General features: G+C 40.6%; 1 protein-coding gene across 3 annotated transcripts in view; it reads right to left on the bottom strand.

Moving 5' to 3' along the window:
• LOC308083346 (uncharacterized protein) overlaps positions 1–17,031 on the bottom strand; it is a 61,103-nt gene extending 44,072 nt beyond the window's left edge. For all 3 annotated transcript variants that reach the window (XM_080425639.1, XM_080425640.1, XM_080425641.1), the window contains exons 1-5: positions 16,936–17,031; positions 15,119–15,237; positions 14,031–14,075; positions 4,768–4,806; positions 2,228–2,511 (exon numbers count right to left, since the gene is read on the bottom strand). In XM_080425639.1, coding sequence (XP_080281765.1) covers positions 2,228–2,511; positions 4,768–4,806; positions 14,031–14,075; positions 15,119–15,233 — 483 coding nt within the window. In that variant the 5' untranslated portion in view covers positions 15,234–15,237; positions 16,936–17,031. The remainder of the gene's footprint in view (positions 1–2,227; positions 2,512–4,767; positions 4,807–14,030; positions 14,076–15,118; positions 15,238–16,935) is intronic.
• Positions 17,032–25,110: the final 8,079 nt, after the last annotated feature.

Here is a 25,110-nt window from a genome sequence, read left to right as displayed (position 1 = left end):
ACACACACACACACACACACACACACACACACACACACACGTTAGGGTTGTGCACCCCCACCCAGGTTCAGGTTATGCTTAATCCATTAAGACCGGGAACATGTCATTTTAAGATTTCTTTGGCAATTATTATTTTAATTGATTTTCTTTTTTTTGCAAATCTTTGAATATTTGTTTTAAAGCATTTTAAACATTTTTAACTCCGATCTGTGCTTCTGGGGGTCCCTGGAACAACATATTTTGAGATGGGGTGTCTGCGGCCAAATACCGTACATATCATTTTGGGGGTCCTTGACATGGAAAAGTTGGAGCACCACTGATATAGCAACATACTGTTAGGATGCATTAAACATTTTTTAGATATGTATTTGGCCGCAGACCCCCCCCCCCCCCCCCCCCCCCATCTCACAACGTTTTGTTCCAGGGACCCCCAGAAGCACAGATCGGAGTTAAAAATGTTTAAAATGTTTTAAAACATTTGAGTAACAAATGTTCACCTTAAATATATATATATATTCAAAGATTTGCACAAATTTCTTTTTTTTTCCAAAAATAGCAGATCTACAAGCTCATAGCGCTACGAGCTTGTATCTATATTTTCGACATGCGATACATGTTGGTATGAAGTTCAACTGAGGTTTGATTTCACATGCAGCTTCATATTTTACTATAATCAACAGAACCCGTCTACTGGTTCTACTGGTTTGGATCAGAACCAATACAAACTAGTACCAGTCTACACACGCTCACTAGTACCTGTGAGTGTGAGTGTTCTGACTCAGAACCAGTAAAAACTAGTACCTGTAGTGTCTACTGGTTTGGGTCAGAACCAGTAAAACCTAGTACCTGTTACTGGTTTGGGTCGGAACCAGTAAAAAGAAAACCGTGCCTGTTAACTCAACTCAAATTGTATTTATAGAGCACATTTCAATGACCGATAATACTTACAATGCAAACATACAAAACAAAAATACATGCAGCAATAAAACTATAAAAAAATGCATAGCAGAAAATAGTGAGGTAGAGTCAGTGGTCGTGGAGTATCGTATTAGCTGTGTTCAAAGGCCAGAGAAAAGAAATAGGTCTTCAATAGTGATTTCAAAATGTCTATGACTGAGCGGCTCTTATATTAAATGGAAGGCTATTCCAGAGGCTCGGGGCAGCCGCAGCAAAGGCTCGGTCACCTCTAGACATTTTATTGGTCGTGAGCTCAGCCAGTAGCAGCTGATCGGCCAACCTTAGGGGTCGGCCGACCTTAGCAGGAGTAACTTATTGACAGATACAAAATAAACACATGAATGGAACTATTTTATTAAACCATTTAAGCCCTATTTAACACGTCACAATACGACGCATTGTGAGCTTGTAGATCAGCTATTTTTTTACATTTGTTTACATTTTTGCCTAGAACAACAGGCCACATTAGGGACGCCAGGTTCAAAGCAGTGGTGTGTTCTACCGTGTTACGCTATATACGTAGTGTGACCTGCAGAACATTTTCGTAGCCAAGCGTAGCCATCCAAAAACCATCCAAGAAAGCGTACCTGATACGCAGGAGGAGGGGCTGGGGGCAGCAAGAACGTAGACTTCAGTTCAAATAGCCCTTTTCATGTGATAATGTGGCATCTGAGGTGAAGGCTTATGTGTGACTATTGGCTTGAGGGGTTAATGACCACTAGTCGTTGGAGTTTTGAAGTAATTCACACATTAACTACTTAACAATAGAGCGGTTATATCATATGGCGACCACGCACGTGCATACATACGAGTGCATGAGCACGTGCCGTGCATGTGGACACCACTGGTTCAAAGTGGTTAGAAATAGATACAAACTAAAATATTGTGAAAATAGCCTAACTACAAGCTCACAAGCCTCGCAGTGAGAGGCTTGTGAGCTTGGCTATTTTCACAAAGTTTGCCTCTTTCTTACTATATTAAATATATCATATTTGAGAATTTGGCCAATTTGTTATTAAAGGGTCCAGGGTCTCTGCACATTTCTAAAGTTACAATTTAATTACTTTTAAGACCTTTTTAATACCAAATATTACGTAATTAAGAAAGAGGCAAACATTGTGAAAATAGCGGATCGACAAGCTATTTCAGTCAAACTAAATGTAATGCCTACAATTCCAAGTGCTTGTCAGGGTGGGGGGGTCAGTTCAAATATGATTATTTTGGGGGGTCGCAGGCTGAAAAGTTTTCGAACCCTGTCTCTAGTTAGTACCTGTGTGGTGAGCAGGATTTGCTGCGGTCCGGCTCCTCCAGGACCTGGAGGGAGCCAGAATGTTCCAGCGGGCGTCATGAAGACCTGCTGGCCCTGGTTCGAGATGCTGGGAGACAGCATGCTGGGAGACAGCATGCTGGGAGACAGCAGCGCCGCGGGGGAAGGGGTGAGGGCAGCCACGTTGGGGGTAGCATTATTAAGGGTACCAGTGGTAGTAATACTAGTAGTACTAGTATTCGTGGTGATAGTGCGGGCAGGTACTTGAGGTGTTGACAGAGTTGAAGCTGTGGAACAGACGGGTCATGTGATTAATATAGACGATAAAATGTTGGTAAAATAAGGTAATAAAATACAACATTATAGCAATAATGCACATCATCACACCTATTTAAGAAAACTGTCTTGTTGTAACCGTTTAAACCCTACAGTTTAATTGACAGGGGTCCCCCAGGTGTCTGTACTTGGCTCCCTCTTTTTTTCCCTCTACACAAAACCAAGCTTGCCTATTATGACATGCCCAGAATAGGGACACTTAATGCTCATGCAGTTAAAGACGTAGTGAAATGACATTTTCGGTCAATTTATTTTGAAGTTTCAGTCTGAAACGGTCTGGCAACCAATCAGAAGGTTCCATCCCTTCAGGCTATGGCACGGTGGAATCTCACACGAGCGCAGTGCAAGTCTTTGTAGGCTGCAGGCGCACACGCTGCTCAAGGGAGAGAGAGACGGCCACTATGTTTGTTACCAAGTTGCTTACTTCTAAACTAAAATGTTTTCAGATACATATATTAGTGTGCCGATTAAGTTTAAAATGAGTAATGCACCGCCTGGATGTCATCTTGAATGGGATTCAAAACAGAATAGTTCTGTAATTAAGATCAGGTGTTTGAAGGATTGTGCAGCTAAGGGAATCACACAGGTGAACGGAATTAAGATTCATTTATATTCATAGAGGTCTATCTATGTCATGCAGTATGTTTTTGTTCACAGGAACTTTTGAAAACAAAATGCACTCAAATTCATTTTGACATCTATTGTTAGGTATGTCCATATTATGACCACGGATATGCTCTAAAAGTGTGATAAACATATTTTTCATTTCACTACATCTTTAATCATTTCATTCATTCAGACCTTTATTTATTCTCGAAAGGACATTGAGGTTGCCCTCATTTGCAGTGTCGTCGAGATACATCACATTCCAAATACAATTTCAATTTCACATCAATAAAACAAAAACAAAAACAAAAACTTCCCCCTCACGAGTGATACTACACAAGTTAAAAACAGCTGCAGACATTTGTGGGAACGTCTGCTATCAAAGATTTAAATTGACCGCATGTTATGGGAGAACAGGGGCCAGTTGCACCACCTCACACTAAGTTAGTTATAGCTTAAAAATAAACAGGTACCAATGTTTATTTCGCCTGTCAGCCTAGGAAGGCCAACCCAATCTCTCATACAGGATGCAGTGATGAGTCCTATAATTTTCACCGGAAATAAATGGCAGAGCAGAATGATAAACTGTATCTAAGGGCTTGAGGACAGAAGGAGAAGCATTCTTATAAATGACATCTCCCATAGTCAAACGGAGAGAAAGACTGCTTTCAATGACCATTTTTATATCATGGCCACACCCACAGGACGGACTAGGTCAAAACTTTCCATAGAGGTGTGTTATGATGCGGTATGTAATGGGATACTATTTGAAATATGTTATACAGTACTTAAAGGCATACTAGGTAACGTTTTCAACAAAACTAAAGTTAAATTGTATATCTTTTGTGAGTGGCAAAAGTTTCACAACACCCACTCCATGAATTTCACCCCCGGAAGCCTTTTATTTATATATTTTATATTGAACGTGGACTGGGGGGGACTTTCCCGGGGAAATGACGTCATCTGGCCGGAAAACGGAGGTGGAAATGCACTGGTTTCCTGTTTGGCCAGGAACTACCGCAACGGTTTCCTGTTTGGCCAGGAACTATCGCGCTAATAACAAAAATGAACCTCACGCTGATTTTAAGAGAATGTAGGATTAGAAGATCGAAAAAGAACAGAAAAAGAAAGCACAGCTCATGGTAACTAATGCTCCACTGGCTAAGAGAAACGATCCGTAGATAGTATAAAACAATTAAAAGATCGCTTTTTGAAACGCTTCCGGCTTCCGGTGAAAACGAATGGAATTCTGGGTAATCGAGGACTTCGGAAATTGTATGCAGTGACGGTAGTGACCAGCAGAGGTTGCTAAAAATCGTTAGTTGTGAATTTGCATTGTACAACTTTAAGTTTAATGTTTACATTTACACTGGAAGTCACTAGGGCTGAAACTTTTGCCCAAATATAAGGATTGCCTGACATCATAGACAAGTTATTATTATTATAATATAAGTACTTTGTGCCTATTATGTCGACCCAGAGGTCAAAAACTTTTCATTTCATAATATGGAATAAAGATTCATTCACATTTTGGTGAAGTTGTTAATAGCACATCATGTCAATATTTGATTAAATCTGTTAATTAATTAATTATGACTCACCTGTGGTCACAGCAGGTTTGGGAGGATCGGGAGGCTCTTCTACAAGTAGACAGACAGATATTTAGGCAGGCGGTCAGACAGACAGACAGACGTACAGTAGGTATAACAGTTAACAACATAGAACAGCATATCTATCTTAGTCCAGTTGGGTCAGAAGTGAACCAGGTTTCGATAAGTTGGGGGGGGACATCCTCCCTCTGGTCATTCATTAATAGATGCATTTCCATGTCTGATATGATATTGATTGATAGATGTCATACATGACTGACGACATAGACTGGCCTCCAGGTACTCTGACAACAGGTGCACTACTATCAGAAATTCCCCCAAAATGTATGCTGACTAAGTACGTTAGAACTAGGTACCTCAGAATCAGTTTTTATTGTCACTTCCACAATAGGCATACAGGGGAGCAAAATACCGTTCTCCACAACTCATGGTGCTTCACATTTAAAAACAATAGACACATTAAAAAGTTGCGAGAGGAGAGGAGGGGGAGGGGGGAGAGGGGAGAGGAGGGGAGAAGAACTCAAACTCAAACTAGATGTGAGGGCCGCGAAGCGGCCCAAACATCTAGTATTTATTATTATTATATTATATAAAATTAAAGTTAAATATTTAAAAACATAAAATGTTGTGCTGGTCCAGTGGTTTGCGAGATTAATCCGACAGACAGTCAGGGGCGAAAACATAATGTCCTCTTGCCTTCAGCCTGGCGTTGATAATAAAGCAGAAATGCCCCAAACATGATCTAAAAAAACACTGTCGCCAAACACTCAAAACATCATTGATATTATGTGACCAGCCTCGGAAACCCATGCCTATTTTTTTTGTTTCAAAAGAAAAAAAGGCTGGGCGAACCATGCAGGAACGCTGGTCTTAGGACCTTGTTATCTCCTAACCAATCAGAGTGCAGAGGGGCATCGCTCTAAATTTGGTGACGTCAGCGTGCTCTGTGCACAGGCCGGGGGGGGGGAGGGGAGGGGAGGCGGGGACATAGATTGGTGAAGCAATAGGAAGCGCCGCAGGAATCCCTGCGGCTGGGTTTGGATCCGCCCTTCAAGACCATCGATTGGGCTCGTTCTTTCAGTCTAGTATGTGACCAGCGTAACTTTTTAAAGTGTAGCCACACCTTAAAAGCCAAGCTCAGAGGCAAGCTGCCTAGAAGAGGGTGTGTTTACCTGTGTGTGCAGAGCTAACGTTGCGAACTGCTAAACCAATTAGCACCAAATGTCTTTTTAATATTTAATAATGGAAGTCAAATGGGCTCGGAATGGGTCGAAAAGCCTTGGCCAAATGTGGAGTCATACACCATAGGTGACTGATGGAGCCATGCCATGTGGATCACGAGGTCTACGATTCGCTCCTACCGGATATATTAGCATCTTTCCGGTAGGAGACTCAAAGTTGACACCGATCTACAAGCTCGCGACACATTGTGAGCTTGTAGATCTGCCATTTTCAAAATAAGTGTACATTTACTCTTGGTACTTAAAGTACATTTTGATGCAAATACTTTTGTACTTTTACTCAAGTAAATTTAGAATCCCGGACTTCTACTAATTCCTGTGTGGATTTGGATTTCTATTATATTCAAGTCAAATTTCCATACACAAAGGTGCCATTTTGCCAAGAACGATGAAAGTCCCTCCGGGACACTTTTGTGAGAAAAATAAATAAATAAAAAAATAAAGCAATTCATATATTGAACCCTCTTTTTTTCTCTTTGTAATTCACATTTTTATTTGGGAATTGGCAGAAAAGATACATGCGTTTCACATTAGAAACTATTCAGTCCACATTTCTGTTATGCTTGCGTCGTTATGCAGCCTCTGTGTGGAAGTCCTTCTTGATCCTTCTGGTCCATTATTTTACTTGCACAAACAACAATATCTGCATGTTTTTCAATGTTCCCTAAATTATTTCTGTATGCAAAAACAACATGCACACCAATTACACTGCAAACAAATAAACGCCAAAAAAAACAACACTCTACACAGACATCAATGTGGGTGTGATTTTGACAGCCTCCTGGCCACTTAAAAGTTCTCTCTCCTCCTCCTCCTCCTCCTCCTCGCTACCAGAGCCATTTATCAGAGAGTTCCGCCACCTCCGTTCACGTCATCAGGCCAGGTCTTTGGGCGTTTGACATCAGTAGCAGTAACACTTCGAGTTACATGAATCACGTGACCGGCGGCGCTGTTTTCTGCCCCCGGGTTGGTGGAACTCTCCACCAACAGCTCGCCACGAAAAGGGCCAGCGTCAAAGCCAACGCCAAAGTCAAACCCAAAGCGCTTTTGCGTCTGGCCTGAGTGGTAGATGGCGAAACATTCGTCCTTGCATAAGGGGATAAGACAGCCTTTACAGTAGTACCTAGTCTCTTTCCGCTCTTTATTTTGGTAACAAAGCCTGCATCGCTTACTTGGTTGCTGCTTTTTGGCGGTGGGCGGTAACGAAACAAGTACATGTATAGGTGGAGGGGCATTGGTGACTTCCTCAACCGCGGGCTCAACCCAAGCATGTCTCGGGCTGGTCCATGACTTTATGACACTTTGCATGAATGATAGAAGACATTTACAGTTGCCCTGTGGGTGTTTAGCTTTGTATATGACAAAAGCATTGAACATGCAGATCTCAAAGAGATAGGCCACAAATTTGCTTGTCCACTTGTTGGACTTATTGACAAAGGGGTAGTACACGATGTTCTGGTCCAATTTATCAACGCCATTCATGCACTTATTGTAAGCTAAAATGCAAGCAGGCTTTGGTTTTGCCATTTTTTCACCCTGGCCTTTCGGAACCTGAATGTTTCCGATTTCGTTCCGGTGGAATGTTGAAACCATTCTCACTATGCTTTTGTCCCGCCATGCCAAGACCATCATTTTGTCATTGTGACGCACAGTTGTATCCCCAACTCGCAGGTCGGCATTGGTAAGGTGTCGAATGAACGGTGGTTCGCCTCTGTTCTTTCTTAGCGTACCACAGACGTGGGTTTTCAGATCAAGTAGACGCACACACATTGGTACAGAATTGTAGAAGTTATCAATGAACAATCTATAGCCATAACCTGCTAGGCCATCGAGAAGGAAGACGACCGTGTCAGCTAGGGCAGCATGTTCTCCACAGTCGGGCTTCATGTTGAAACAGTACCCCGTCTCAGAGTCACACAGGATAAAGGATTTGATGCCGTTTTTGACAGGCTTTTGTGGATTGTGCACTTTGAAGTTTAGCCGCCCACGAAACAGAAGTGTTCCTTCATCGATGCAAATGTCTTTGTTTGGTTGATACATTTCACGGAATTTGGAGACTAAGAAATCTAAGAGTGGGCGGATTTTGAACATCCTGTCAGTACCACGGTTTGATACGTTAGCATTATCGCTGAAGTGAAGAAATCTCCAAATTAGTTGAAATCTGTTGAGAGTCATGGTCTTATTGAAGTAGGGGGTAGCTATTATTTCATCTGTAGACCAGTACCTTTCTAGCTCAGACTTATGAACAATACCGGTGAGAAAATGGAGCCCTAGGAAGGCTTTTAGTTCCGACAGGTCGACAGGTTTCCATTCAAGGTATGTAGCATATGGCTCCGGCAGAATATCACTGACAGTTTGAATGCACTGCTCTGCGTACAAATTGGTCTGAACAACAACACGCTGGAGCAGCTCGTCAGACAGGAACAGCTCAAGAAAGTCAACTGGATCTTCGGACTTGAGAGCAGCAGCTCCATTGAGAGGTCCAGGGTTTGCGGTGAAAGGAATGTCTTTTGGCTTCCAGTTCCTTTCATTCCACTCAGAATCTGAAGCTGGAACTGGAAACGTGTCTGCGTTTCGTTTCCGTTTTCGACCTGTAAATCATAGAAATACATAATTACTATAAAATAAAAATTATTTGTGTTGTATAAGTGCGATGTGCAAAAAAATTACCTTTTGGTTACACTTTAAAGGTTGGCTCTATAATGCGTTATAACCGCATTTATAATACATTATAATGGCATTGTAACACTTGTTATAAATGTGCATAATTAGGCATTACAACTTAGAATAATACAATGTATAAGTGCTGGTCATAATGCATTATAAATTCAGTGGAACAGCACATTATAGCTACCAGGTAACACTTTAAAGGTCGGGTCTATAATCATTATAACCACATTTAAAATGCATTATAATGCACCATAATGCATTACAGTGCACTTATAATGCTTCATAACACTCATTATTAATGTTTATAATTATGCATAACAACCAACAAAGCCACTTTATAACTGACTATGTTATGGTAGTTATAATGTCCTGTTCCACTGAGCTTATAATGCATTATGACCAGTGGTGTAAAGTAACTAAGTACATTTACTCAAGTACTGCACTTAAAGGTAGGGTAAGTGATATTTTTGGGTTAAAACAAAAAGTATTTTTTTAAAAGGTTAAAGCACTATATTCTGATAGTAATCATTGCTATAGAGTGTTTGTTCAGTAACAGGAGTCTCCCCGTCTCTCCAGCTCTTTAATAAACAGAAAATACATTTTCTGGTAGGTGTCAAAATCTCAGCCAATCAGGAGAAAGTACCCATTTTTAAGCTTCATTTTTATAGTGTTCCAGTTCTAATTTTGCCTGCTCATTTCTTAGTGTCATCACTTCCAATTTCACTTGTTTAATCTATATCCTGATTGAGTTCTCTATCCTGATTGGATAAAATTGGAAATGAAACTGAAACTGAAACGAAAATGCATTTTCTGTTTTATAAAGAGCTGGAGAGACATGGAGACTCCTTATATGGACAGGACACTCTATAGTAACGAGCACTATCAGAACATAGACCCATTTTGCAATTATTTGAATAATTGCAAATCACTTACCCTACCTTTAAGTACACTTTTGGGGAATTTTTACTTTACTGGAATATTTCCCAGATTTAACCACTTCAGCCCTATATATATTTACAGCCCTATATATCTACAAGCTCACAATGCGTCGCGACGCGACGTGCGCTTGCAGATCTGCTATTTTCAAAATATTTGTATACGATGATGAACTTGAGAAATGGGACATTCTGCACAATGAGTACTTTTACTTTAAGTATATTTTCATGCCAATACTTTTGTACTTTTACAGTACATTTTTACTACCTGACTTTTACATGCAACAGTATTTCTACACTGCAGTATTGATACTTTTACTTAAATAAAACATTTGAGTACTTTTTCCACCACTGATTATGACCAGCACTTATAATACATCATAAACGTTGTTATAAGTTGTCATACATGATTATAAATGTTTATAACGAGTGTTATAATGCCTTATAAGTGCATTATAATGCATTATAATTTGTATTATAATGCATTATAGACCCGATCTTTAAGTAAAGTGTTACCAAACTTTTTTGTTCTTACCTCTCTTTTTACTGCCAACAGGTGGTACTGTAGAGCTAGTTGTGGGCTGTGTCTCAGTCGACTCTTCGTCTGAAATCACAGTAGTAAAATATAAAATAGTTTGGTAAATATGACGTGCAATTATTTACACCCCCAGCATGTCTCAGGCTGGTCCATGACTTTATGATGTAAATCATAAAAGCATTGAACAAACATCTCTGTTTTTATCTATGCTACAATGCAAGCTGGCTTCTGTTGTGAATTCTTTTTTTGTTCTTACCTCTATTTTGACCGCCATCACGTGGTAATGTGGCACTGGACGTTGGCTGTGCCGTCTCCTCCTCCGAGTCTGAAAGCACTTGGTAGTCTGAAATGTTGGTAGTTAAATATAAATATGATGTACACAAAATCTAATCAATTTACAATTTCGGCATTTAGCAGACGCTCTTATCCAGAGCGACTAACAATTAGCACATTATGTAATGCATCAAATGCAGATATAGTTACCATGCATCTACTGTCATAGTAAAATACATCTACATCATCATACGTTATCATCAAATACGTCACATGCATAGATACAGAATAAATACATTAATTTGATTTCATTTAACCCATTAAGACCTAAGGCCGGTTATGAAAATGGTTTCTAAATAAATATATGAAAATACAAAAATATCAAAATATCAAAAATATCAAAATATGTTGTTCCAGAGATCGCCAGAAGCAAAGATTTGAGTTACAAATGATCGCTTTAAAAGTATATATTTAAAGATTTGCACAAAATGTTCACGATTTTTTAAAAATAGCAGATCTACAAGCTCATAGCGCGGCACTTGGTGCCACGCTATGAGCTTGTAGATCTACTATTTTTGAATAGCCCAAAGAAATCTTTAAAAAAAAGGACACACAGCTGCGTTCCCGGTCTAAATGGATTAATCCACCGGCTTCGAATGCCATCAATGTGTTGAATGGGAGATTATCACGTTTTATCAGACCATTGAATGGGCGAGTAGGCGACGAGTAGGCGATATACTGACCTACCGTGATTTGTCAGACCATTCATTGGGCGTAATCAGGAGCTACTGACCTACTCGGAGGCGGAGCAGTCCCCACAACATGATTTACCATTCTGTGCTCGCTTTAGCTCGCTCGGTGGTCCTTCACGTGGTGCCTGAGACTGCGCGCCTCCGTCATGGTGTCAAACCAAAACTGGACTTTTTAAGTAATCTCCGTCGGTAGGTCAGTATGTCCTGATAACACCCAATGAATGGTCTGATAAATCGCGGGTAGGTCAGTATGTCGCCTACTTCGCCCATTCAATCATAATTTTTTCTGATAAAAAGGTGATAATGTCCCATTCAATGCATTGATAACATCCGAATGGGGTGATTAATCTCAAACACGATACAAATACCATGTCTTCTTACCACTGGCAGTTTGGAATGTCAGAGGACCTCTGCTCCCCGTGTCCTCCCTCATCGGAAACCATTCTTCATCCGAGTCCAGGTCTGTGTCAGAACGATCAGAAGATTAAGACGGCTGTGAAATTTAAGGGCTTTCTTTCCACGGCTTCACGACGATGTGCCGTTTTCTCTTGTACTACGACGAAGACGATGTGTACCGGGCGTTTGAGCTTCGCCTTGGCTCAGACTGGCTGTGCCGATCAAACTGCAAATATTGTACAAACTGCTACTAACTGCTTTCCTACTAACTGCTTGCCTCAATCCTACAACTAAAGGCTGGGAACGACACCATTTGTTTTTTGTTTTTTTTTATCACGTGGTTTCAGGTTGTCCTCGTATGACCCGGAAGACCCAGCTACACTCACAGGTTGCGGAAGAGCGCCCTCTATAGTAAACCACTGAAAACACCAAATGACGATCGACTCTCGTCATTGGCGCGTGCTTTCGAATCGCACCGCACTCTACCCAAAGTGCCTTTTAGATGGCCTTTTAACCCATTAAGACCTGAGGTTCCGATTCTACAAAATGTCTTCTAAATCCTAAAAAAACTCATGTTGCTATATCAGAGGTTCTCAAACTTTTTCATGTCAAGGACCCCCATCTGAAAATATGTTGTTCCAGGGACCCCCAGAAGCAAAGATTTGAGTTACAAATGTTCGCTTTAATATATATATATATATATATATATATATATATACACACACACACACACACTCAAAGATTTGCACAGATTTTCTGGATTTTTCAAAAATAGCAGATCTACAAGCTCGTAGCACGGCACTGCCGCTTTTAACAGTTATTATTTCCCCCCTTTCTGATCGCCTTTTAAAACACCTACATTTAATAATATTAGATTATTCTTTTTCTGCTCGTTTATTTAAAATGGAAACAGGCCATAGTGCCATATACAATACTATGCAAATAAACAAGTAGAAATCAAAAATAAAAATATGTACAGTTACAGTTAACAGTTCAATTAAACAATTTTTTAGGAAAATCATTCAGAAGAGAAAGGGGGAAATAGCTGTTAACCCATTAAGACCTGGAACGCATCTGTGTCATTTTGTTATTTGAGCTAAAAAGCATTATTTTACAATTTGGCTATTCAAAAATCGCAGATCTACAAGCTCATAGTGCGGCACAGAGTGCCACGCTATGAGCTTGTAGATCTGCTATTTTTGAAAAATCGTGAAAAAGTGTGCAAATCTTATTCTTTTAAAGCATAAAACATTTTTAACTCAAATATTTGCTTCTGGGGGGTCCCTGGAACAAAATAGTTTGAGATGGGGGTCTGTGGCCAAATACAAATCATTTTGGGGGTCCTTGAACATTAAAACGTTTGAGCACCACTGATATAGAAACATACGTTTTTCAGAAAACTTTTGGGATTTAGAAGACATTTGTAGAATCGTCTCTAAAAGACCTAACTAATATTATGAAATGTAATAATTGCGTTGTAATCGCTATAGATAGATAGGCTGCAGCAAACAGAATGGTGTTTTAAAAAGGCGATCTAAAAGGCACTTTGGATAGAGTGCGGTGTGATTTGAAAGCACGCGTCATTGGCGGTTCTGCGCCTTTGATTATAATGACGAGTATACTCGTCAATGGCTGTCAATGAGTTAAAAAAAAAAATATTAATTACAGACTACATCAAGTTTGTGACAGTGTTCTGCGGTCTTTCGTGCAACATATGAAATAACAGATATCAAATATACACAAATGCATGACAATGTATTTACAGTCAGTTAGTAGTTGAAAAATGACAGGCCATTATGCCAATGTAAAATGGCATGTAAAGACTGACATCACCATCTAGTGGCCACATGGAATAACAGCCAAAAGAGCAGGTCAGATATTTACACCAATATGGGGGAAAATGTACGACTGCCTACAAAAATGAGAAACTTGAAAAAGAAACTAAATAATTAAACATTAATAGATTTATAGGGGAGGTTTGATTGTTTAAAAACGTATATATATATATATTTATATTCATGAAATGTAATCTTTATCGTAAGGAAACCAAAAAGATATCTTTGTAAAACATTTGAGTCACACTGGCTATGGCGGAAACGTACTAAACGCAGCAACGTACCGTTTTTTTCTGTCTACACCAAATGTCTCAGCCAAAATTTGCCGATCTACAAGCCGACAATGCATTGTGTGCTTGTAGATCTGCCATTTCTGGTGAACTTTCCCCCCCAGAATATGGATACTGCGGTTCAAGTGGTTGAAGATCCAAGTCTCGTCTTGATAATGAGGCTTCACAGTGAACGACACCCTAGCATCCCTATTCTGTATAATAAGTGAGCATTCATATCAGGGGAAATAGGCCAACATTTTGTGAAAATAGGCTATATAGGTTGATAGTGTCCATGCTGTGGTGTGTGGGTGCGAGTAGGTGTGTGTGTGTGTGTGTGTGTACCTTCTTTTGACCAGGGTTTCTCACAGCTGTCCATTTGTTCCTCGCCTATGGTCAGAAACATCAATACAGTATTCAATCAATCTATTGTAGTTTCAGAGGTCAGTGTTCAACCCAGTTAAGACAGTTATATATATATATATATATATATATATATCTGTGTTCCAGTGTGCCAGACTGCCGTTCAGTTTGCTGTGGTGTCTGGCATGTTTAGAAAACATGACAATACACTCCTCCTGTGTTCACACGGTCAAATTCAGGGTAGTTAAAGGGATAGTTCGCCTCCAAAATATGTACGAACAAATTGATTTAGTTTAAGTTTCTGTCTACTCACTCTCTATGTCTCATTGGTGGGCTGTGGACAGTTCAGAAATCTGCCTACCAATGACATCATCGATGAGGCTTCTAAGCTAATTAGAAACCAGTGGTGGAAAAACTCACATTTCTTACTTAAGTAAAAGTATCAATATTGCAATGTAGAAATACTCAATGTACTTGAGTAAAAGTACAAAAGTATTGGTATCAAAATGTACTTAAAGTACCAAAAGTAGAAAGTACTCATTATGCAGAATGTCCCATTTCAAATGTATACAATCTTTTGAAAATAGCTGACAATGAGTCGCATCGGACACATTGTGAGCTTGTAGATCGGCTATTTTCAAATGGCCGAAATGTATATAGGGCTGAAGTGGTTAATGTATGTTTTCTTGTAATAATAATCAAAATCTACAAAGTAACTAGTAATTAAAGTTTTCAAATAACTGTAGTGGAGTAAAAGTACAATATTTCCCTCCGAAATGAAGTGCAGTAGAGGTGAAAGTATTGGAAATTGGAAATACTCAAGTGAAGTAGAAATACCTAAAAATGTTACTTAAGTACAATACTTGAGTGTAACTCTCTTCCTGGAAACTTAGCATGCTGAACTAAGAAGCCACTGTTTTGGCATTGGTACAAAATAAAAGTTTGAAACTTGTTTGATATGACTAAACCTGCCTACTGATGACGATGATGTCGTCACTGGTAGGTAGAGTGTGCTAAAAGCCTGGTCCAGCTGCCACGCAAACTGGCATAGCGCCGGTCAGCGTACTCACCAGAGTGGTTGTCTTCATCCTGGAAGTCCCAATCATCTTCATCCACATCATCGTCAACCATCTGGCATGGATCCAGCTCCTCATCTTGACACTCCATGAACAAATCAGCGTCCATGTTGCTGCACGCACATACAAAATAACATTTATGACATTGTATCTTGAGAGCACACACACTTTTTCATGTCAAGGACCCCCAAAATGATATGTATTTGGCCACGGAAACCCATCTCAAAATGTTTTGTAACAGCAAAAAAGCAAAGATTTGAGTTACAAATGTTTTAAAAAATATATAGATTTGCACAAACTTTCATGCTTTTTCAAAAATAGCAGATCTACAAGCTCATAGCGCTGCACTTGGTGCTGTGCTATGAGCTTGTAGATCTGCTATTTTTGAATTGCCAAAGTATAAAATATGGATAAAGGGGTTAAAATGATTGTGACACTTTTATTAACACATTTTGCTGGGGACCCCCTGGTACCCCTGGGGGTCCCCGGACCCCACTTTGAGAACCAATGGTCTAGAGGAGGGTGTAGAAGAGTGATTCTCAACATTTGTATTTGATATGCAGCCATGGACCGCCCCTTTGATACCATTTTTATTAGTTTCGAAGACATGTGAAAAATGCAGGGCAAAGGTTGTTCCTTGGCCTCTAGGGAGTGCACATACAAAGTTTATACACAGATCGGTGCAGTTCTAGGTAAAAACACGAATAGGCCTGTTATAGCGCCACCATGAGGCTGATTTAAAAAAGTGGCATTTCTTTCTCGGCCTGTTGGGACTTTGGAAGCCAATCAGGATGGAATATGAAAGATCTGAAAGACGCTTTTGGTTTAATGACTATAAAGATACTGTGTACCGATTGGCGTGATGTTTGGAAAAAATCTCTAGGATTAATTTCAAAACATGTGTTTTGCCCAAATCGACCTCGTGGTGGCGCTATAACTAGCCAATCTGAAAGATTTGGGGCAGAGGTTCTTCTCTGGCATCCAGGGAGTGTGTGTGCATAGTTTCGCTGTGATCGGGCCAACGGTGCCGGAGATTAGCTGCTCACAGACCGAGGCACACCCACGCACTGACGGAAGGACAGGATGTAAAACCTAGTCTCCACCACGCCTTTGGCCTGGCAGAGACAAAAATATATGTTTTAAAAACTGGTTGTAGTTCCCTAACCCAATCATGATATGAAATCAATATTCAATACAGATCAATGATAAATAATTGTAAAAGTCAATAAACAAGAGGACCACACAATGTAAAGGACCACATTGGAACTGTTAAGTAGCGTGATAACACCTTATTTTACTATACTTTACATTATCCTGGGTAGGATTTCTATAGTGCATGATTGTGTAACTTGTATACATTTTTGCCAGGATAAAATTAACAACAGATAACAACGTCCAACTTCCTACTGTCATGGTGAGGATGATGGACGTGCCCAAAGAGCCAATCATCACACGTTGTCCTAAAATAAAGTCCCGCCCACTATGAAATAGCCTCTTTTTTTTGCATTTCCATATAAAAATAAATAAATACTAATGTCCCGGTTTACAGTGAAGCATCCATTGCACCACTGTGCCAGTACATATATAATACTGGTACATACACTAATAGACCAGTATATGTAGGCTATGAATACAAACAGTCAGAGAGAACATCCACCTACAATAGTAAAAGTCTGCTCCACTGCACTACAGAGCCCGCGCGTGCGTTCTGCCTCTTTTCAGGGGCGTGCACGTGCGCGCGGCCCGCCGCGGCTACGACAACACGTCAAAATAAAACCATTAGTTTGTACTTTGTAAATAAAACGACTTACCGTGTTGTTGTTTGACGCCAATGAATGAAAGAGTTGTGTTGGACTGTATTACTAGTCTGTTGTAGGCGCCATGCAAACGTACTAACTGCACACACACACACAGTCACACACGGACCGGAAGGGGAGGGACCTCCGTGGCCGTCCGCATCTCCGCGTTTTATTGGTCGAAACCGAACGCACGTTACGTCCATTTTTTTGTAGCGCCGTTCCTATTGGCTGTCGTAGTGCGGGGAGGCGGGCTAGGTGGGGAGAGCAGACTACCTCTCCAAGCTGTGTTTTCTTCTGCGTGATTTACTTACAATGTGTTTAAAAAACATTTATGAAGACGTGTTTAATTTAACAGCGCTGCCATTATGTTGTTGTTTTATAACACTGAATAACAGAGAATTGTTGACCATTTCAATGTTGGTACATGTGGGAAGTGGAACAATGAAACACATCACTCTGTGCTGTGCTGTTCTGTTCTGGGGTGGGGCTTCCTGCCATTTTGTTTCACTGACGTAAAAAAAAACTAAATCCAGCAGACACGTATTTATTTATGTCATTAATATTTTATCGTTTTTAACCTAAAAAACTAGATAATACATGAAATTGGAAAATCATGATATGAATTATTAAAATAATTGTTTTCTATTATAAATATTTTAACACAAGCTAAATGGTGTAGAAGTACAGTAACAGTGATGGTATATACTTCACTATGATATAACTCTAGTCTCTAGATATCCTAGACCTAGAAGTTCAGACATGCTGATGCGTGTTCTCTCTCTCCCTCCCTCCCTCTCTCTCTCTCTTTCTCTCTCTCTCTCTCTCTCTGTCTGTCTGTCTGTCTGTCTGTCTGTCTGTCTGTCTGTCTGTCTGTCTGTCTGCCTCTCTCTCTCTCTCTCTCTCTCTCTCTCTCTCTCTCTCTCTCTCTCTCTCTCTGTCTGTCTGTCTGTCTGTCTGTCTGTCTGTCTGTCTGTCTGTCTGTCTGTCTGTCTGTCTGTCTGTCTGTCTGTCTGTCTGTCTGTCTGTCTGTCTGTCAGTCACACCTATTGTTTGTCATCGGCCTGGCTTGAGAGAGAAAGGTATGGCCAGGGCGTTCCTGTCTAAAGCTGGGCGGCGACAGACCAGCTGTATTGTAATGTTCTCATTGTGATGGTCATGTTTATCTATGGACCTCCTTGTGGAGTATAAGGGGGACCTTAACAGAAGCTTGGGGGAACTTGCTGGGGGATATACCAGGCTGGGAGAGATAGGCTGAGTGAGGGGACATGGGAGATGCAGGCCAAGCCTGCTAGACTGAGAGATGCTGTTTGCTTGTTGCTGTTCTTCTGAATAAACTTCTAAGATATGCATTCATTCATCATTCGTCTCTCTCAGACAGCATCTCTGCTGTAGAACAAGAACTGCAAAAAACACAATGTGTCATTTCTCAGCAGTTATAAACACACTCAGTCCAGTGCCAGAGTCCAGACACTGCCAGAACCACAGCTGGTCTCAGGAGCACCGATACGTGACCAAACACCTGGGAAACCTGACCTTTGTGGGAGAGTTTGGGAGAAGATGAAGGAGAGGGTCAAGTTCAGTGTGAGAAATGTCACGAAGCAGCAGCGAGGTTCACTACTATACTGCTGATATTCTGGGTTCAGAGGGTTTCAGTTCAGTTCAGGAAAACACAGCTGGGAGGGGGAATGAAATATGTCTCACCAGAAGGAATCTGGTGTTTATGGCAGAATGATGGTGTCTATACACTTGTGATCTTGATAATCATTCTTAACATGATGATATAAGTTATGATGATATAGCACCTCAGCTTAACTAAAAGTACAGTATAATGCTATTGGAAATAAATTAGGAAGAGTCAATAATTAATAATATTTTTTAACTCTGTATCGTTTATTATGTTTTTTTATAGTTTTTTTATTCTTTAGATTTATATAACTTATCTATCCCCAAGAACATAACTTCTGTAAACTGGTCAATCGATGAACTGATTTTGTGCTGGGATAGATGATGGGGGTCAGCAACCGAACAAATGAGAAAGAGAGCTGTAAAGAATATGAACTTGAACATGGGTTAGATTTTGTGCCTCTGTATTTTGCTTTTCTTTTTTTTTCTCTCCTCCCCTTTTTTTCCTCTTTCTTTGCCTTTCTACTGATGTATATTTTGTGTTAATGTTTTTCTTAGTTTTGTCTTCTCTGTTTCGATGTTGTGTTTCGTATTGTCTTTGTAGTCGACATGACTGCATCACTGTGGCGTCCACATAAAAAAAAAATATTTAAAAAAAAAACATGATCTCACTGGTTTAACTTTTGCTGGGGACCCCAGGACCCCTGGGAGGTCCACAGACCTCACTTTGAACTACTGAAGTAGACTGCTGCTCTGTTCAATTCTAAGATGAATGTGATTGTCCAACAATAATACAATGTCAGGGTGTTTACAACAAGACTGGTAGCATTGGTATCAAGAGTTTGACTTCCTACTGGTTTTGATGGAAAGTGTCAACAAATCAGGACAACAGAGGCTTCTTTCTGTCATCTTTAACGTTTGTTTTCTACATAGACTGTAATCCAGTGATTCTAAACCTTTATTATTCCAATGACGCCCAGTTTGATATGCATCACGGACCGCCATTTCATTTATTATTTATACACATTTTAACATCTCCGAGACCCCAATCTACACTGTAAAATCCCCATGCTTATTTAACTCTGAAAGTGTACAATTGGAACCAAATGGACTCGTATACGAGTGAATTTGGTTCTGTATGTACACTCTGAGAGTTACAGACCTATATCGGTCCATTTGGACCCCTGGTGGTCCTGTTATGGCTGTATTGATCTATCATTTCATGATTCCATTTGCTCCACACCCACTGTGGTTGGTAACCAGACGTGTCTCTCCTTTGATAAGGAGATAAAGCCACACCCCACCTGATACCTCCTTTGTGTTTATTCCAGATATTAACCCATTAAGACCAGGAACGCATCCGTGTCATTTTAAGATTTATTTGGCTAAAAAAATCGTGAAAATGTGTGCAAATCTTTGAATATATATAACAATTGTACCTCAAATCTTGTTGTACCCCCAATAGCCAAACAAATCAAAACATTAATGGGTTAAGATATAAGAGTGACTGACAGAGAGATGGTGGGGGAGCTTTTTGAGGAGATGGGCTGAGTGAGAAGACGTCATGAGAGATGCAGACCAAGCCTGCTAGACTGAGAGATGCCTGTGTTGATCCAATCAACCCTTTTGATCAAGCTACTGTGTAGAAGGCCCTGCCACACCATTGTTTCTTGGTCATAGGACCCCCTGGGCCTGGCTTGGGAGAGAGGTATTAGTCTATAGTGCGTAGCAAAACATCCTAAAGGGGTCGTCAACATGTGTCACTTGGTAGCGGCGGCCATAAACCAAAAAAGGGGGTACATAAACAGCTTGTAAACAGTACCTCTCTCCTCCGAAAATAGCCGACCTACAGCACAGTGCGCTTGTAGATCAGCTATTTTCGGAGAACAGACCATAACCATGTGTTATCATATGAAATTATAGAAAATGACTACAGTTCTGAATGCCTTTACTTGTGCAAGTACAACAGATACAAAATAAAGTGTCTGGCTGTATCCTTCAAGTACACTTGACAGTCAAAATGTAAATAAAGTGAAGTCAAGTAATAAAAGTACTGTACATTCAACAGTCCCAGTGCAACTCTGCTACAAGTAGAAAAAAGTGTCTGTGTAACTTTCAAGTACAGGAAAATGTAAATTATAAGCCATTGACAAGCCAAAAATGACTCCTTCCGAGTGACCTGCAGGTTCCAGACGAACAGGTTTTCGTGCAACGACTACAGCATACAGACGCAAAACACCTTCTCTAGAAACAACACTTTACAAGTGAAATATCATTTACAAATGAAACACAATTTACACGTGTAGCCAGACAGGGTAACGATGCTCCGTTTTCAGTCATTTGTCATTCAAACACAGTGAGTCAGGTAGACAATATGGAGATGACCACATTTAAATACCTTAAAAAAAACACCCAATCTACAATAATTCGCTATGGAAGCTATTAAATGTATAATAGCTTGGTCCTTCAATAAGGTACTGCATCACGTGTAGTCGTGTAAGTGGTGGCAGTTCGAAATCATCTTCTGTCCATTCTGTGTGTTCATACGGGTAGAGACCGTCAATGTCTGCGATTTTGCTGAGATAACGCTGTTTTTCCTCATTGTTCAGCTTGTCCTTGTATGGTATGTTGAGCGTGAGGTTCTTTCTATCCATCCCGTTCTGTAGTCGGCAAAGAAGTTAATGTTTACAAACACAGACCACCGTCACTCTCTCTTAAGCGCGTCTATACTCTCTGACCCCTATCATGGCTGCAGCACCAAAAGGGGGCGTGGCGACCCCCTTGGTGGCGACACGTTGCCACGCACTGACACTCCAACACTGAGAAAAGATTTGAGGGGGACCTCTTTTAAGAGAGCTTGGAGGGGACACCACGCTGGGAGGAGCATTAGAGTGAGCTCAGGGTAGAGGCCCTCTTGGGCTATGGGGGGACAGCACATTTAAGAGAAACATGCTTGTTTTTGACGCAGTTGGACTCGACAAATAAACATATTTCTTATCAGCTTCACCTTGACAGCATATATATTATTTCTATAACAGTCCCCAAACCCAACCTTGAGAAACAGTTTTGTAATAAAGGCTTTCTCCTGTATGATTGTGCCCCCTACTCCCTAGTGGACTCCATTCATTCCTGAATGGGCGGTGTTCATAGATGCTCGAACAAAGCCGGATGCACCGCAGTGGATTTCGAACCTCTATAGACTCCGTGGTGGGGGGCAGGTACTTTACTACTGTGCCACCTAAGCGCCCCACTTCACAAATGTCCAACATTGTCTTAATTATTCCTCATAATGTTCATTATAAGATGGCACCATTTCTGTCTACTCGCTCTGTGTCTCAGAGGAGGGCTGTGGACAGTTCAGAAACCTGCCTACTAGTGACATAATCAGTAGGCAGGTTTGGTCACCTCAAATAAGATTCCAAACTTTTTTTTTTTTAATAATGCAAGAACTTATTATTATTATTGTGGCTTATTGTCTGTATCATCTTTTTAATGTGCTGCACCCCTGGGACTGGGAGATGGATTGTTGAGGTGGAGCACAACACCTACCATCAGCTCCCAGTACTCGACTAACAGTACACTTACCCAAGCCGTGCTACTCATACACTGAGTGGGCGGTTCCCGGGGACAAACCTGTTCAACCGACTGAGCTCAATAGCTTGTTTCTCCCTGTTACACCATTTCAATGTGCTCACCTTCTAGCAAGAGAAAGCCTGTAGTTTCTTTTAGCTTGGAATCCCCACCAATTATGCCACTGCCAATCCATTTTATGTAGCTCTAGTGTATAAGGAAGATCTCTTCTCTCACACTTTCATGTTAGCTGCTTCACATCGTCTGCTTCACTTCTGTTTTCCCACGCTGTCAAAATCCTTTCATTCACTAATCTAAGCGTGAGCATTACTAACCAATTTAATTCTACAACCAATCTACCTTGTTAAGTCCTGGAGCTGAAAGCGAAGGTGGTTCATCATACACTGCCACCATCAGCATCTAGGGGCGGCCATAGCTGAGTGGTTAGTGAGCCCGCCTAGGGAGCCAGAGGCCCTGGTTGCCCCAGGTACGATTCCAGGCCACGCCAGCATATGTGTCGATGAAATGAAATTTGTCCCTGAGCAAGACTCTTAACCCCTAATTGCTCACAGGCCCTCATTGGAAACAAGCCCGCAAGGACTTTCATGAACGTCCTGTTAAAAAGGAATTATCCTTATCCTCCATGCATGGGGGGTTTTCTCTCCTATCTATAATCTATTCTATGCACTTTAAATGCTAATGTAGTCTATAATCGCCAAAATATGGACTTTATCTAATAAACATTTTGCTTGTTTCAAATTGGTGTTGATCTGAAATAATAAGCAGAGGACCAATATTATATAGATAGATAAGGTTGAAAATGTGAAGTGCTCCTTTAACATTGTAATTTGTCCGGATTCGGAACACCTATGAATGTGAAGCCTTATGTTCTATTTCACACTTTGTATTTCCATGAACAATATTTGTATTTTTCTTCTTGGTGAATGTTGTTTTTAAATTAGAGGCTCGTGTTGGGGTGGGTTTAACAAAATGCCACGCACCAGCAAAGCCTATACCAGAGTGCCAGTGGAATAAACTAGTCCTCAAAAGATTGAGCCTGTCTGTCCCTATAGTCCCTGCTATGAGTGACTGACACAGCCATGGCAACCCAGCCTGGCGGAGAACTGCTCTGTCTCCCTACAAAAACGCAGAAAAAGTGATCAAAAATGTCAACCAAACAACACGCTATTTGTGGAGGATTGATCGTCTAGTCAGTAAGAATACTCTGAAGATTCTTGCAGGGGCCCTCATTCAAGGTTATTATGATTATGCATGCACTTCATGGTATCACAACACCTCCAAGGCCTTAAAAACAAGGCTCCAAACATCCCAAAACAAACTTGTAAGGCTACTTCTTGGCCTCAATCACAAAACCCATCTAACCCCTGCTCATTTTGCTAGGATTGGATGGCTTAGGGTTGAGGACAGAGTACAGCAACTTGCTATGGGCCTGGTCTTCAAGATACACCACAACATTGGGATCCCCCTGTATTTGTCAAAATACTTCCAAAATGTTAATGAAGTCCATGATCATAACACCAGAGGCAGCTCCACAAATCATGTTCAACCCAGATTTGGCTCAACTAAGGGAATGAACTCGTTCTCATGCTATTCATCAAAAATGTGGAATGCCCTACCAAAAGGAGTAAAGGAGTGTAAAACCCTACTCACTTTCAAAACTGCCCTAAAGATACACCTTCAGGAGGCTGCAATTCGAAAATGGCCCCTGTCTAAGTCTTAACCTACCCCCCCCCCCCCTTCATTTTCCTCTTTTGTATATATATATATATATATTTTTTTCTCTCTTCATACCAGTAACCTGAAAGCTTGATTGTATGACATTCTGTATAGTAGTGTGTATATCTGTCTGCCTCTTATATTTCATCATGATTTGTGTGCATGGGGTTCTCATCTTAAACAAGCTTAGTGCTTAATGAGAGTTCCAGCTTAGTAGACCTTGTATTGTGAATTTGTACTTCCATGTACTGTTATGTACTGTCATGTACTATTCTCATGTCTTACTAAATAAACTACATCAATCAATCCCATAGAGAGCACTTTATCTAGTTCAGCTTGCCGTTGACCACAGGGCAAAACTGTTACACGATGATAATCCCAAATCCACACAAACTATCAATAACCACTAGCCTGAACAGATTAGATTAGTGACTAGTCTAATCTGGGGTCATCGCCATGCCGGCTTGTGGTGGACATTTTTGTCAAAATTCAATTTTTGCCATTAGTTTTTTATTATCTCAGGTACTTTGTAAATATGTAGATAACTTGTCTGGCCTTCTGTTGCTCTCTTGTTTTGATCTCCTTCCCACTTGCCCCCCACCCCCCTCTTCTTCTCCCCCCCCCCCTCTTCTTTCTATGGAAACTAACGTTGCGATGGGAACGATGTACAAAAACGAATTTCACCCACTTTTTTACCTTGTAAACCTGTGATGTGACAATAAAACTGATTCTGATTCTGATGGACACACAAAATGAGAGCACAATAATATTACCAGAAACACATAAAGAGCTAGCCCACAAGGACCATAGCAGGTCTGTAACTCTGACAGTGTACAAATGGAACCAAATGGATCCTCACGGGTCCATTTGGTTCCATTTTGTACACTCTCAGAGTTAAGGGGGTCCTTATAAAATCCAAATAAAACATTTGAGAACCACTACTATAGTAGGACTCCTATTTTGCCATAGCATAGTGTCTATGGTAAATCAGTGATATTCTGAAGAAAACCTGGAGACTTGGCATTCAGTAATTGGGTCTTGTGATCAAAATAAGAACATTATAATGGTGTGTAAAAAAGAAAATCCCAAAAATGCCACGGACAAGACCAAGTCTTTGCCACGGACAATATAGGCCTACAGACATATTGATGACCCCATTAGTCTGGTACACAGACTGCGCTGCACCGAAACGGGTGACCTGTCAAATCGTGTGACTCCTGCGATGTGGGTGAACGTAGCTCTGTCTGGTCCAGAGCA

This window comes from Gymnoscopelus braueri (genome assembly GCF_963280865.1).
Source record: "Gymnoscopelus braueri genome assembly, chromosome: 4".
Taxonomy (NCBI): Eukaryota; Metazoa; Chordata; class Actinopteri; order Myctophiformes; family Myctophidae; genus Gymnoscopelus; species Gymnoscopelus braueri.
The sequence above is the reverse complement of the archived record's forward strand: the minus strand, read 5'-3'. Positions and strand labels throughout refer to the sequence as shown.